The sequence below is a fragment of the Marmota flaviventris genome, chromosome 1 (genome assembly GCF_047511675.1).
Source record: "Marmota flaviventris isolate mMarFla1 chromosome 1, mMarFla1.hap1, whole genome shotgun sequence".
Classification (NCBI taxonomy): Eukaryota; Metazoa; Chordata; class Mammalia; order Rodentia; family Sciuridae; genus Marmota; species Marmota flaviventris.
The window spans coordinates 99,955,656-99,971,041 of NC_092498.1; the positions used below are offsets into that span (position 1 = coordinate 99,955,656).

Consider the following 15,386-nt stretch of genomic DNA (forward strand, 5'->3'; position numbering starts at 1 on the left):
ATCTCCTTAGACTGAAATAAAACAGAATTACAGTCATGTCAGGTTCAAGCCAAGTCACGGTTCATAAGCAAGAGTTCAAATCTGAGTTTCTAAGCATTATCCCTCCATTTCTACTGCTTTATTCAAAGTTATATTGCAATGTGGCTCTTCAAAAGTCTGTAGAAGTAGCTTACTGTTTCTAGTCTTAAAACATGAACTCTGGGCTTTTGAAGGAAAGCCAGGTCATCATATTGAACTTCTAACAGAAAGACAAGAATAAACAGGGAACTATTCTTAAGCTCACAAATAACAGTTATGCACAGGCGCTGAGACTAGATCTTCTCTCTCCAGCAATCCCTTTCAATTCAGGAATAGCAGCTAAGAAGCAAGTTGCTCAGCAGAGCCCGCAGAGTACAACCCAGTGTCAGTCTTTCTAGTTTAACAATCTAATATTAAAAAAAAAAAATTCCTGATTGGCTCATCAGCTGTTCTTGAAAGAGATAAAAAACAATCTAGATGAGAATGGAACTATGTGCTTGGGGAACTGTCACTTCCTTTACAGTCTGGTCAACACCCAACCATTCATTTATGCCTTGTAGGCATTTTTTGTCTCTCATAGTCTCAAGACAACACTCACATCATAAGAGAAATGTGAGCAGGTGCACCTATTAAATATGTAAACTACACATCCTCTTCCACTTTCTCAGAAGATGTATTTCTAAGGGGTGTGGAAAGTCAACTAATAGAAAGAAAGACAGGTAGGGGGAAAAAAATCTTACGTGCATTTTTTTTTTTAAGCACACAAGAATCTCAGCACGACAGCTCTCTGCCGAAAATAAATGCAAGCCAATTAAAAATTCAGTTTCTTTTCTTTAAGCTAATTCCTCAGGTTTTGCTAATTAGCAACTAATAGTTCTGTCATTTGAGCTGAGGAACATAAGGAAGAATACCAGTGGTGTGTTTTCAATCAAAGCATTTGCATGGAGGAATGAATCATATTTTCCATGAGGAATTACTGCTTGGGAGCAGTTGGGGGCAGAAGAAAAGCAATCTTCACACAACTATAAAACTGTAAACGAGACCTGAACTTTTGGAAAAGGAGGCATTTTCCTGCCCTGCCCCCTTTAGCAAAACCAGCAGAGGACCTCTAAGATGCAGTTAATGAATCCAAAGGCACTTTGCACACAGATCCCTGCAAGAACAGCTCAAAAACTAGACTTCACAGTAAGAGGGAAGACAATGAAACACATGTTTTCTGTAAAAGGAAAGAGAATAAAAGTTAAGTGTTGGTCAGGGTAGAGGAATGCTTGAACTTTTATGTCACCTGCCTATGCAAGTTTATAAAACAATAAATGCACAGCAGTAAATGAAAGCAGGGATGAGGGAAGTTTGGAATATCTGGCTACAGATGGAGCAGGGGCAGAAAACATTGCTGAGAAATCTCCAGGCAGGAGATGGGGACTTTCATCCTGACTTCAGTAGAAGCAAATCGGGGACCCCCACTCAGCCTCTCTCATAGTCTCCCAACTTATTAAGCACTAGTGAGCCTAGAGCTGAGAGCCTGTCAGCACCACACCAGGTCTGAGCCATGCAACTTGCATGTCTACCTTCTTGCATTGATATACAGCCCTGCCACAGCTTCCCTTCATGAAAAAAAAAAAAAAATCCCCATACCCCCCAGGAGGATTTTATTCCAAACATATGTTGTGAATGTTTGAAGTGCCCGCACTTATCCCTGGGTTTTCTTTTGTTGTTGTTGTTGTTTTTTCTTTTCTTAAGTCAAACTCAAAAACCTAAAATGCTTTGAATTCTGCCTCAGTGCAATTTGTGAAGATGCGGCACTGCATACCCAAGTATAATACAATCTTGTGCAATAAAAATTTTTCAGATGTCCTTTTGAAGGGGAGGGGAGAAAAAGACGCCCCCCCCCCTTTCCGGTCTTACAGGAAACCTACCCACACTTTAGAAATACAAAGTTAGTATATATAGAAGCACAAATTAGGCATCTTGAGACGTCGACATTTTCCAACCACAGAGAAATGAAGGAATTACTGTGCGTGTTCACACAGCCAGCTGCACTGGACTGGGAGTCTTTTCTCTCCAACTGCCCCCATAAAGCTGGCAAATAACTCCAGGGGAAGGGGAATGGCCTACAAAGATGTTTCCAGGCCTTGAGCTACTGAAGATCTGCAATGCACTTGTATGACGGACAGTACTGCAAGACAGAGACACAAGGTATATTAAGATGATCAAAACTATATGTCTTGTCTTCAAAAGAGGATAGTTTACAGATGCAATTGGAAACTAAAGTAAAATTCTTAGAAAATTTTATCACCTTAGTTCACATCAGTCATTAGCTTTGCCTGGATAATTAAATCCATGTGAGATAAATAGATTTTATTATAAAGTACCCCCCAAATTCTCATCAAACTGGAAGAAGATTCAGTAACTCAACAGGGGTTCTAGGAAATCGAATCATATACTGTCTTAGTTTAGGATGTCTTTCAATGATTTAAGATAAATAAAAAATACTGTATCTTTTTGTTTTTCCGTATGATGTTTGTGTTTGTGACATAAAATACTTTCTCTCAAGAATTTAAAATGGTAAGGCTTCTCAAACAAATAAAGCTTTATAATGACTTCACTTATAAAAAATCACAGCCAATCTAGGGGGTCAGCGGGGAAGGACTACTTTTAGGGAAGTCACAACACAGAGTTCTAAGCAGACCAGCAGTTTTTTTCAGACTTACAATCCGTTAATTTTCTAATCAGTGTTTCTAGGTGACTGGGTCTGGCAGAAATGAAGCCATCTACGCTGAGCTTCACTGGAACACTCACAAAAACCACTTGGTTTGGTTTAGAGAGTAAACAAATGACATGATGATGGTGATGTTGGTGGAGAGAAAGAGAAAAACAAATGAAGAAGAGGAATAGGATAAGCAAGAAGAGAACATAATAATTTTGAGGAACCTACTATGTGCCAGAGATTTTAATGAATGCTTAGTAAAGAACACCATGATGCAGGCAATCGTATATTATTCCCCTTATTCAAGAGCAAGAAAATTATTCTTAAGTCAATGCACTTGGTCAAGGTCTCACAGCAGCAAATGGATAGCTGAGACTTGAACTCATATTCCCTGAGTCCTGGGGCAATCTGTGCAAGCTCTAGGACTCCCTGTTTGTATTATCTAGATAATGATATAATTTATTTATGACCAATTTAGGGGGCGTATTGGGACAGTAGTCACAATTGCGTTTGCCATTTAGTTACAGAAAATGTATATAGCTTATATGTTATAATACAATATTAATTCTGCTTTGAAAATAAAGGGGGGGGGACTGAAGAATAACCAAAGTATGGGTGCTGTGTCCTCAAAACAGAGGGACAGTGAATGATTCAAAGCTCACCAGTGCCCAGGGTTAGCTACTATCACATTGCATGGAGAGAACCAGCCCCTCCGATGACTGGTAGAGGGTTGAATGGGGCAACCGTTGAAACAAACCAACCAAGAACAAGCTGCAAGTTGAACGGCACAGAGAAAGCTAACGGTCCTCTGCCCACTACCATCAGCCAAAAGAGAAGTACTCATCAGCTGTCCTGACTAATTAAATACCTCACTAATTAGTGGGCATCTGGAAAAGAAAACAAAACCTCGCTATTCGATGAGAAAAGTTTGTGTTCACACATAAGAACAGAAACAACGTGAGGAGCTTGTGGGCAAACATCTAGACTTGATTCAGGGGGCAAAACAAAACAAAACAAAAAAACCTTAGTAGCAGGGTAGGGTATACAAATACAGGTAGGGCATATGTAGAAAGCCTGGATGTTTTCTTTATGCATAGTATATAACAGAGATTCAGAAGAGTATGTGCTCAGAGAAAAATCCTACCCACATTGTTTTTAAAATCTTCATTGCCAAAAGAAATGAGAACAAAATAAACCTTGAATTAGGGAAGGCAAGGCACTTGCCCAATACGTCTCCTCCTTATTTCTGAATCTCTAGAAGGAACCTCTGCAGCAGCAGGACTGAGAAACACTTTTTAAACACAGAAGCAGGAGCCTTTATAAAAAAGCTTAAAGAATGTATAAGACTTTTCCCTCCATGCTTCTGAACAATTCTTTAAAAATACCCTTTCCATTTAAAAAATAATGCATCTTCCATCTTTCCCAACAATATAATCTGGTGGGGGGTGGAAGGCAGTGCCTGAGACTTCAGGTTGTCTCGAAGCCCTTTGATCTGAGGAGTGAGCATTCCCCTTCGCTGCAAGCCAACTAATGAAGGGATGAAATTAGCTTTTATCCTGGGCACTTTCTTGAGCAAAAAAACATGCACTAATCAGCTGTCCTCACTAATCAGTCATCTGGCTAATGACCTTTTGCCTTAAAACACTAAAATTTCTGAATGATGTGGAAAAAGGGAAACGCAAACCAGTCCCTTTCTCTGGAGCTCAATGGATCATCTGGAACTGGAGCCGAGAAGGTTAAAAGGCAAGTCTGTATCCCGGCAAGGTGATAAATCTGTAATCAAGAGCTGTGAGCTTTGGCACCTCAATATGAACTTCATTACTCCACAACCAAATTGTACTTTTTTAACTAGAAACAGGCCAGAAATAAATTCAACCTTTCTATATTTTTCTTTATATTTTACCTTTGGAGAAAGTCATCATATACTTGTGTTCAGAATCCTACTCAATTTCTTAAACTTTCTTAGTGCTAGAAAAAGAGCTCCCAATGTCTCTGGCATGCTGGTTAGAGAGAAGGACTCATGAAAAAATCTTCCATTAATGAATTTGGCACTTATTTGTTAAAAGTGGTTTGTTTTAACAAACCATTAAACATGGGAACAGCCAAAATCATTAAATCAAAAATCATTAAAAATGGGAACAGCTGCTATTAAAGACATCTCCGAATGCAGCCTGCTTTAATAATTGCCTACCAACAACCAATTTTTTCTCCTGCAGAGTCTCCTTGCATGGAGCAAATCTGGTTCTAGTTCCCAGAAAAGGCCCATGTGGATTCGTCACTAATGGACCATCTTCCTGAAGGCCACCTCAAAAGGCCTAAAATTGCTTAGACATGAAGAAAAATGCCTTTAAGAAGAATGGACAGGAAGAAGTGGAGGGAGAAAAGTGGAAAAAAATTAAACATTTTTATAGCTTATACAAGACCAATAATTCATACAGTGCGTGTGCATGCTTGTGCATGCACATGCACACACACACACACACACACACACACACACACAGCCTCCCACCCCCATGGCTCCTGGAACAAGTGTCAGCCAGAAGGAACTACTTACGATAGTGGGGCTCCATATAACCATTCCTGGGGTCCATGGCAAACACCGTCCCACGGTAAGGTACCGAGGGCTCCGCCAAGTGTGGTAGGGATCCATGGATCTCCTTCTTGATCAATGAGGCCCTCTCGTCACTAGACGTTGAAGGCTCCTCACTGATTTTGCTGAGCCCCTGCACACTCTGTGGCTGCATAGTGATGGCGTTTCTTCTCTCTCGGTGATAGATCTGTCCAGGACTTTCATCCTCTAAAGAAAGAAGAAAAATGAAAAGACTCTAGAAACTACTTTAAGGAGGATAAAAAAAAGTCATCAATTAGGTCTCCCTGCCCCAAAGAGAAACCTTTTTCTCCTTCATGGCAACTCTGCAAGCTACACACCTGTGATGGGATATTTGCAAGACAAAATTGCCTATGAATAAGGGTCCAAATTACACATGGAAGGATGAAGCAGCAAATGAGCCTGTTAAAGGGAGATGCAGGGGGTCAGCAAAGTATCAGCAGCAGCTTATGACTGATTCTGCCAGTGAGGCTTTCCTGGCAGACATGCCTACATCCTGCAGGTCCAATGTGGGACTGAAACCTTTGCCAGCCTCAGACTCTGAGTGTCCAGCTTCCCTTTGCCTCTTTAGGAAGCAGTGCCTCTGGAGCGATGAGAAGTCCAGCTGCCCAGGAGGGTTCTAGGTGGCTGCAAGGGGTGTTAAGGGCTTTGCTGTTCAGAGGATGACCTGTTAGAAAGGGATCCAAGAATTCTTGTGTGGTTTTTGTTGTTGTTTTTTAAGTCAGACTTGTAACCCACTGAGAGATTTAACAGAGCCAGAAATGAAACTGAACACTTGTTGGTGACAAGGAAGAAAGGTACCAATCAGGAAAACATGCAGAACCTCCTGAGAGACCTTCCTGCTTCTGCTCATAAAGCAAAGTTGGGAACCAAGAAGAAAACTGAGTGAAAAATCAAGTGTGAGGTAGCTATGTGGGGAAGGAGGGCAAGTGTCAGTGATGGTGGCACCCATCCGTGCTCTGCAGAGGGAGCAGGGCATATGGTCCTTCAAACAAGTAAGAATCAGTTTGAGGAAATTCCACAGTTAGTATTCCAGCCCCCTGATACTTCATCTCCTTTCAATCTGTAAGAACCTCCTGCAAATATAATCGGATGACCATTCTGGAATAGTGGATCCAAGAACCAAGGCACACAATGAAACCAAATTGGCCAGCTGAACCCACAACAAGTGGACCAACCTGTCAGAATCACACACACACATTCAAAACTAGTGTACTCCCAAAGCAGCTCTGGATATAATCAGCAGCCTGCACTCTGGCAGGTAGGTGCTAATGGAAGCAAAGCTGTCCAGGTACCACTTAGGCATCTCATTCAAAACATATTTCATATTCCTTTTTTTTAAAAAAAAACAATATTTTGGTATAACTAACAACATTATTATACATGTTGAATGGACAGATTTCAAACACAATATGTATGAAATATTATTATACATGTTGAATGGACAGATTTCAAACACAATATGTTGAAATAAACAACATATGAACTTATCTTCCAAGTCATCCACAATGCAGATATGACTGGATAAGAGACCCCCCAAACAGAAAAACTATGCTCTAGCATTTTCATAGCTCTTTGTTCCAATTCAGAAGAAAGCAGAGCAGTACACAAAGACGACCCATAAAAATACAAGCTAAAATAACAACTATTTTGTGTTGACTAAGGACTTGAACTACTTAAAGTCAGTAGCAAGTTCAGTCTTTGTGCCTACGTGGAGAAGTTGAAAAATGAACAATGGATTGTTTTAGCCTAGCAAATGACTTGCAAAATAGAATGGACCATGAGGTCTGTTTTAGTCTTTACAGTGAATTTGCTGACGACTACAAGGTAACTTTGAAAAATTATTTTAGTATTGTTCTGTGCAGACCCTCAACCAAAACCTTACATTAAAAGGGGAGTAAATTATGGGTTTAATCTATCAAATTTTATAAAAAAACACAAAAATTGCTGTAATCCCACATGTTCACATTGACCTTTCCAAAACCAATTCAAATCATGCTTTTGCTAATTTTAAAATAAACAACCAAAAAGAAATGGAAAAAAAAAGAACTTTCTTATTTTCCCTTCTGACTAACTCTTTTAGGCACTGGTCCACCCCTGTACTTTATTTGCACTGAAGCTGCAGGCTATAGAAACAGGGTTTTTGCAGTTATGTAAGAGCAACTGGGTGTCAAAAACACTAAAACCTATGTCGGTTTTATAAAACTTCCTCTAGCCTACAAATGGCCCAAGTCATATTTTCCACTAATTTAGGCTCTGTATAAAACCTTTATTTTAAATTTCAACCTGAAGTGAACTTGTAGCAGTGAGGCACACATTCTGTAGAATGGGACCTTCTTTTGGAGGCCAGAAAGCCTTTCCTGACAGGGGCTCTGACACGTAATTAGCATTCTCTAAGATGAATACCCAAGCTCTACTAATCTGTTCCAGGTTTAAAACGGGATTTCCTTGACTTAATCTTCCTAAGAAGAAATTAACTTTTCTTCTCTTGAAACTGCATCCCTATAATAAACTCAAGTTTCTTTGAAATGATGTCTTTCTATGATGAGAATTGGAATCAACTTCACCAATAATTGAATAATTGGTGTGGTCTGATCAGAGAGTTCTCCCACCCTCCTCAGATCCCAAGCTCCTGGGAAAAGGAAGTTAGGGGAGAAGAAAGGGGGGATGAATGGAAATGGGGGATACCTGCTAGCTAAATGATTTTTTCTTAATCAGTTACCCCAGCATGTATGAATATTAAAATAAAACAAGGAGTAACCAAAGTTCAAATATTTAATACAAAAAGAAATTAAGTAATTCCTTTAAATGCAGGCAAGAAGGTTTGTAATGTACAAACTTTTTTCAGGAGACTTTTAACTTTTACAGTAGTTGATGCTATAACATTTTAACCCAACACCCGTTCCCCCCCACCAAATAAAATTCTAGCAGACAAATATTTCATGAAGTTTACCTCCTGCACTGAGCTGCTTTTGATGCACATTCAGATGAAAACCTGACAGTACACACACTCCGGAATACAAACAGCTACAAGGCTTGAAAGCACTCAGTATACAGTGAAAGAGATACTTTCCGAGGAATATTCCTGCCTGCTCTTATAAATTCAGCAACCACTTCAGCAAGCCAAAAGACGAGAGCTGTCTAATCTTGTTCATTTGAGTTGAGCTGTTCAATAAAGTTTGAGAGTCAGTGCAGACAGGCTACGCCAGGCCAAATTATTGACAGAAACATACTGTCCACCATGGCAACAAGCAGAAGTCTGCTACAAAAATGTAAGCAAACAGCCCACTGCTCCAAGAGCATCTGCCAATGGACTTTAACAGCCAAACACAAGGCAACTGTTCGAGCTTCTCTATGTTTAACAGCTGCAAGCTCGGGGGTCAAACTGAAACATGCAATTCACTCAAAACTTTCAGGAAAAAAAATCACTTTAAATACTGTCATCATAATCCTACTTGGTACCTCCTTCTTTCTGTATATCCATGCTCAAGATGAAGTGAATGAATTCCTGCCCTCAAATGAAGAGCTGCCCAAAGCATCGTGTTTTAAAAACTGTCCAAGATTTGCCAAACTCATCCAAAAGCAACCTACTTGGGGTGCCACACTCTTGATGCCAGAAACTTGGAAATATCCAAAGCTGCTTCACCACATACAGTGCTTAGGACATTGACAATAAAAAAGGTCTGGAGAAAGTCACCCTGTTGCATGAAGCAGGATTCGAATACACACTCCTACGCCACCAACTCCTGTAGGGTTTCTTGTAACGGAAGAGGTAAGCATCTTTTTCGGGGAGAATAGTTTCAGACAATTCTTTCAGTGCAAAAACAAAACTCTGTCAGGCATCACTAAGTAAGGACACCCTCCTGTCACCCAATGAAACTGGCGGATGAGGAGCTCACAATGCATGTGCTTACCCTCTTTCCCTGAACACCGATTTTCAACTACCCCCCCCCCAACCCCATTTGAATACCATTTCTCCTGTCTTGCCCCAAGACCTAGAAGCCACCAAGGGTAAAAAAGCAGACAATACTTACAACTCAGTCCCCAAGCTCTGGCTAGCTACTTCCTGCAAACTTCTCTTGGTGAGCTCTTTCTAGCTGTGCGCACCCTCTAGAAACATTCTCGGTGTCTCTCGGCCTCTCTCTGGCTCTCTCTCTCCCTCTCCCAGGCAGTGCGGCTCCCATTAGAGGAATTAAAAGTGGTTGGAGCCATGCTAAATTTAACAAGCTCATTAGTATTCTTCCCGAGTGCTTCGGAGTGAACTCTCCCTATTCAAGCCGCTCTCTCCAGCAGAAGGGTCAGGCGGCTAATCATTAAATCAAACTAATGTCACCCTATCACAATCGGCCCCAGAGAAGGAGGGTTTATTATTTCAGTTTATGCTAAATAAACGGTTTTACAAATGGTCCCCAAGCAAGGTCAACAGCAGCTTCAATTACAAGACAAACTTAACAAGAGTTGCTATAAACCAAGTACTCCGTATTGACTTAGGGACAGGCTCAGCTCCACATATTGCCACTAGCAGGATTGTACAGGAATGCATATTGTAAAATAAAGGAAGGGGTGAGCTTTTTTCTTTGCCAGAATTTGCGACTTGCACAGCGACTCTTCATTCACCTCTCTCCAACCAGCTAGCCGCTCAGCTCAATTCACCCCACACAAAGGCTGGAGCCCAGACCTCAATGGACCGAGTGAAACATGTTCAAAACTAGGCTCTCTATTGTGACTGAATTTCTTAACATCTTTTCAAAAAGCGGAGAATGCCTTGAGGCTAAAGGAAGAAACAGGCTAATGGTGAATTGGGAATTCTGAGCAAATTTCAGAGCCCTTTCCTCCTAGCTTTTGAGGTTGAAAGCAAGCTCTTTCCTTTCAAGTTTCAAAGTCCTTTTTCCTCCCGCAGTGTCACAGAAGGATTTGAAAAGAAGGTAATTGTGCTCGCAGTCTCCCTGATCAGAGCTTACGTCCTATTTCTGGTATTTCGGAATACTTCTTGCAATAATAGTGCATATAGCTCAATCCCTTAACCGGCCTGCACTCTGCAATTGCTCATTAAATGAACAATTGCGGGTATAAAATGCCTTTTATGTTCAAGGTCTGGATATAAGATAAGCATTCTAGGACTCTAAATTTGGTTTACTAAGGAAACTCTCCATCATTAAATTACAAAACTGAAGTCAGAATATCAGGCTTTCCCAGAAAAGTGGCACTCAGGTTGCAGTGAACCAAAAAGAAGGGCGGGTGGGGGTGGGGAGGAGGCAAGAAAATGTTAAGGGGGGAGGAAGAAAAAGACTGGATACTCAAATTTCTAGCTGAATGGGATTTTTACAAGAAAACCATATTCCCGGGTTTAAGGTCTGAGTTTGTGAAAGCTCATAATTTTGATATGGAAAGATAAGGTCATCTTCAAGTAAATTAAAACACAGGGCCAAGGCTCAATAAATATGCAGGTGACTAGTTCTGACCTCTCGTCAGCAAACATCTCTCCCTTCTTGAAGACAATAAATAATCCAACATCATTCACATCATCTCATTTGATCCTCTCAGCCACCCAAGGATGGTGTTAGGAGAGGGCATTAGGCTTGGTTCCCAAACTGAAATCCCAGGGAAGTGATGCACAGAGAATTCCAGCCACTCCTTACTGAATCCACACAGCCATGTGAAGGAGGCATGTGTTCCTATATAGGTCTTTGGAAAACATAAACCCACTCTTGGAAAACACCAAGTGGGACCCTAACAACAAATCTATGGTGAGACTTTGAGCCAGCGGAGCACCTGGGCAGGAGCATCATTCTCTCCCTCCCAGGCACAAGACACCGGCAGGCCTCACTCAGTGCTGTCATCCACTCCAGGACACTTGAGGCTCAGCCAGTGGCTTTTGTGTATTCCTGGACTTTTTAATGTGCTTCCAGGAGCTTGAGGCCCCACCCTCCTGTCCTGCTCAAGACACAGGGCATCATTTTCTGCTTCCTCCCAGGCAGCTGCCTTGCTGTGTTTGAAGAGGGCATTCTTTCATTTCTTTCCTCTTCTGCATTTGTTGCATCTTATCAGCTTTTATTCCTTTGGTTATTTACATTTCGATGCTCTCTGAATAAAAACCAATGGAAACCCAGTCCTCTCCCTTCCCAGTTTCAGAATCCTCCCTATGACTTTGACCAAAGAGAGATCAGAAATGAAAAAGAGAGGAGCCTAAGTGTATTCACGAGCAGGGCAGAATTATGTCAGGCAGGGGGAATAAAGTTCCTCTAGTTTATAACAGCAGACTAGCACTCCCTTTCCACCTAGTTTGCAGTTGCGCCTGAACCAGGGACTGTTCCCTAGAATGCCTAGAGCTTGGCTTCCAAAGAGCCTGAACAAACAATGCCTTCTCTAAGAACATCGCCAATACCCTTGGGGTCAGACATTGCCCTTGTGTGGCTACACATACATCTCCCATTGACAATGACGGATGACAGAAGGAGGGGCCCAGATGGATCAAGAGGGAGCGCTGGGCTTTGTTTGCAACCTTTAAAAACCCCACTGCCAGGCCTGCAACTTGAGAGGGCTGCAGCAGGATTTGAAGCTTTAGACAAATTCAAGTGACAACCCTCCCTCAAAGATGATGGGGTAGCTCCCTCTCCCTACTTTCATCAACCAGGAGGTCCCAGGGTCAGAAGAGAGAAAGTAAAAACTGTCCCCATAATCAGAGACACATGAGCATCTTCATTATTTGAACATTTCTAAGGCTTTTTTTTTTTTTTTTTGGCCAAAGAATAAAACCTAGTCCAAATTGACCAACAATGTACTAGCCCTTGGCTAAAGCTATGTGCTCCTAAGAGCAGCAGGTGGGTGCTGAAGCCAAGGCTAAACTTTCACCTCACCACTTAGCTTACAGAGCTCCCTATAACTTCAAAAGTGGTCCCTGGGATAGAAAGGATCAGGCAGACAGCAAGATAAGGTTTTAGATAAACTTACAATGCAAAACCTCAAGTGGCTGCTACCTTCTCTGCAGCACAGCTTTGACCGGCATGCAGGCCAACAGTCTCTTACCTCTAGGAAAACATAATGACAATGATAAGCTGATAACACAGGCTTCTCTGGTGCCTCATCAAGTAGGCCCTGTGGCCTCCAGAGTTTCCATTCATTTTCTTTATACTCCTGAAACCCTCCCAAATAAGAGATCAACAACCCCAACCTTTCCCTTGGGAGGATGTTCCTGAAGGTTGATGACAAGATCTCTGTGACTTGGCTGAACACTGCCCTGAGCACATATTTCAGTCCAAGTTCAAATGCAATGGTACTAACCAACTTTCAAAGTTCCCCACAGATAAAACTAGCCAAACCCCACATACATCAGAGAAAGGAAAATACAAACAACACTGTACCCTGGAGGGGGCCCATGGGCTCTCCTTAAAAGGGGTAAAGGACATTCTTTCTTATTTTCTATGAGCTTCCAACGACCCTTCCCTGAATGAAGAATCCTAAGACTCTTACTGGAATTAAGAATTCTCAAACGACTCGAAGCTTATTCCATTAGCCGGCTATTAGTTGCTAGTCTCTGCTTACACATTGTGAGTTAATGAGTGACATCAAAAGCCGTAAAATAAATTCCCAGGAGGGTCAAATTTTTTCCTTCTGCTTAATAGCACGTTTATGCCTATCTGCAAGTAACAGTCTCCTAAACATTTAGGTATTAGAGATTTCTTTGAGAACTCAGTTTTAGTTTTTTTAAGCTAAGATTTGCAGAGTCTCCCCTGCACCTCCTCTCGTCTTTGCACATATAGGCCTGAGCTATTAAGATTCCATAAAGAGATCCACAGTCAACAGTTTGACAGAAACAATGAAAGTCCTGCTCACAGGCCAGGGTGTCCAGGTTGCAGTCTCCTGCCTGCATCCTCTGATGGAACAATCCTATCACTCTAGAGATCAAGCTCAGCCCTGGTGGTACAGGACTTAGAGCCTGGTTTTCCTTTAAGGCAGAGGGAATAAATCAATGCACTTCGCAGTTCCTTCCTGCAGCACTTTGAAATGATGGTTCCCAGGTTTCCATCTTTCCCTCTTGACAGCAAAGTCCCACTGCTGAACATTGCTACCATTTTCTTAATGACAGAAATGAACACAAACTTAACTGGGTTCATCTGGTGTATTTATGTTGCATGTTTTTGTCTTTAGAGGATCATGTAATGAGAAAGCCGAAGCATATGGTGGTATTATATTTTTAATACAATTTTACAGACCATGCTGACTCCGATGCAGAAATCACATCCTCCTGGAGAGTACATTCAAACATCAAGATAATACCATTATTGTACCCAGATGAACTGGAGGTCACCATGACACCCTGAGGGACAGTGAGCAGGACTCACCAATCAATGCTGAATCTGCCTCTGGACAAAGGCCAGGTGCTGCCTGCCTCAAATTTCTGTGACAAGGAAAAAAAAAAAAACCCTCAAGCTATGATCCGCTGTGACCTCAGTTATGAAATGTGTATTTGAGAAACCCAAATTAAAATACCACATTTTGATTCTCCCCAATTTTAACTACGCAGTCAGTCCAGTTAGTTACCCATGAGAAGTCTGCAATTTTAGAAAACTCTCAGATAATGGCTCAGCTACTATTTAAGAAGGAAGAGCTGAGGGCCACAAAACCTAAGCTCTCCCAAAGCACATCTTCGTGGTCACAGCCAAGAGAGGATGCTCTGCCACCTCAGCAGCTGTCCTCTTCTTGGGCCAGAGGCCAGAGGAGATGAGCAAGGCAGACACTGGCAGAGGCAGCACCAACCCCATCGCCCCTGCAGGGAGACTGAGTAGGCTTTCTTCTTAGCCTTGCTCCAGTCTTCCAGGCACATTCAGGAGAACACAATGTCCCGAAGCCAAGGGAAACGCATTTTTACTTAAAATGAGTAACAACGAAAGCAATTAATAACACAAACAGAAGATCAAATGTATCTATCCTAAAATACAAATAATGTTAGTCCATTCACACTTCCTACCAGTCTTTCTCAAGCTTGCCAACTAAAATCTATTAACCATGCACCAATTAATGACAGCTGCTTACCCGGAGGTAGGGAGTGCCTCACCTGTCTCGTTCCCACAGTCTTCAGTATACCCTCATGTGAAGGTACTGTCTTTATCCTCATTAACCAGAAGAGAAAATGATGGCACCAGGAAGGGAAGTGACTTACCCGGGTCACAAGTTGGTTCATGGGTGGAAACGGGAACCCTAGGCAGTCATACTCGAAAGCCAACACTTATATATTTGGCTATCGGACCTCCCTTCCCAGTGCCAAGAAATACATAATAAATTTGACTTGAATTTTGGTCAATACCCAAAGCATGGGGCTGCAAACCACACAAAACTCACTCATTCTGCTGGTGTTGGGTGAAAGCAACCTTAGACAATATGGAAACCAATGTGTGTGGCTGTGTTCCAGTAAAATTTGATGGACACTGAAATCTGAAGGTAATATAATTTTCACATGTCACACTTAAAAACATGTAAAAACCATTCTTAGCTCACAGATTGTACACAAGGGGTAGAAAATACAAAGTGGCAGATATGCAGGATGCATAAATCTAGAAATCTAATAGACAACATGAGGACCCCCCAGGGAATAAAAATGTACCATGCCTGGAAATCAACAGTAAATGAGTACATTCTAGTTGCTCTTGCCACAAAAACAAAAATTAATTGGTAACTATGTGAGATGATAGATACCTTCATTTGCTTTACTGCAATAAACTTTTTACTATCTACATGAATCTCATAACCTTGTGCTCGATATCTTAAATATGCATAATAACAGTTCTTTTAATAATAATAACAATAATAATAAGTGGGTAGCAGGCTGGATTGAGCCCCATAGACAGCTAGCTGCAGTTTGTCAGCCCTCCCCTCTAGAACATACATATTTTAGATAAAAAACTTGCACTCAGAAAACAATTAGCAACATTACAACAACAACAACAAAAAAGCAATACTATTGAGTATTAAGGAGAATATAGAGGATGGTAACTTTCATACACTATCAAAAGAATAAATATTTCCGCCAGACAGGCACACATCTATAATCCAGTG

The 15,386-nt window shown here is 41.4% G+C and overlaps 1 protein-coding gene across 1 annotated transcript in view; it reads right to left on the bottom strand.

The window, feature by feature from the left end:
- The window catches only part of Gli3 (GLI family zinc finger 3), a 270,484-nt gene that overhangs the window by 176,633 nt on the left and 78,465 nt on the right, over window positions 1–15,386 (bottom strand). Inside the window, exon 3 of the mRNA XM_027938367.3 lies at window positions 5,280–5,522. Coding sequence (XP_027794168.3) covers window positions 5,280–5,522 — 243 coding nt within the window. The remainder of the gene's footprint in view (window positions 1–5,279; window positions 5,523–15,386) is intronic.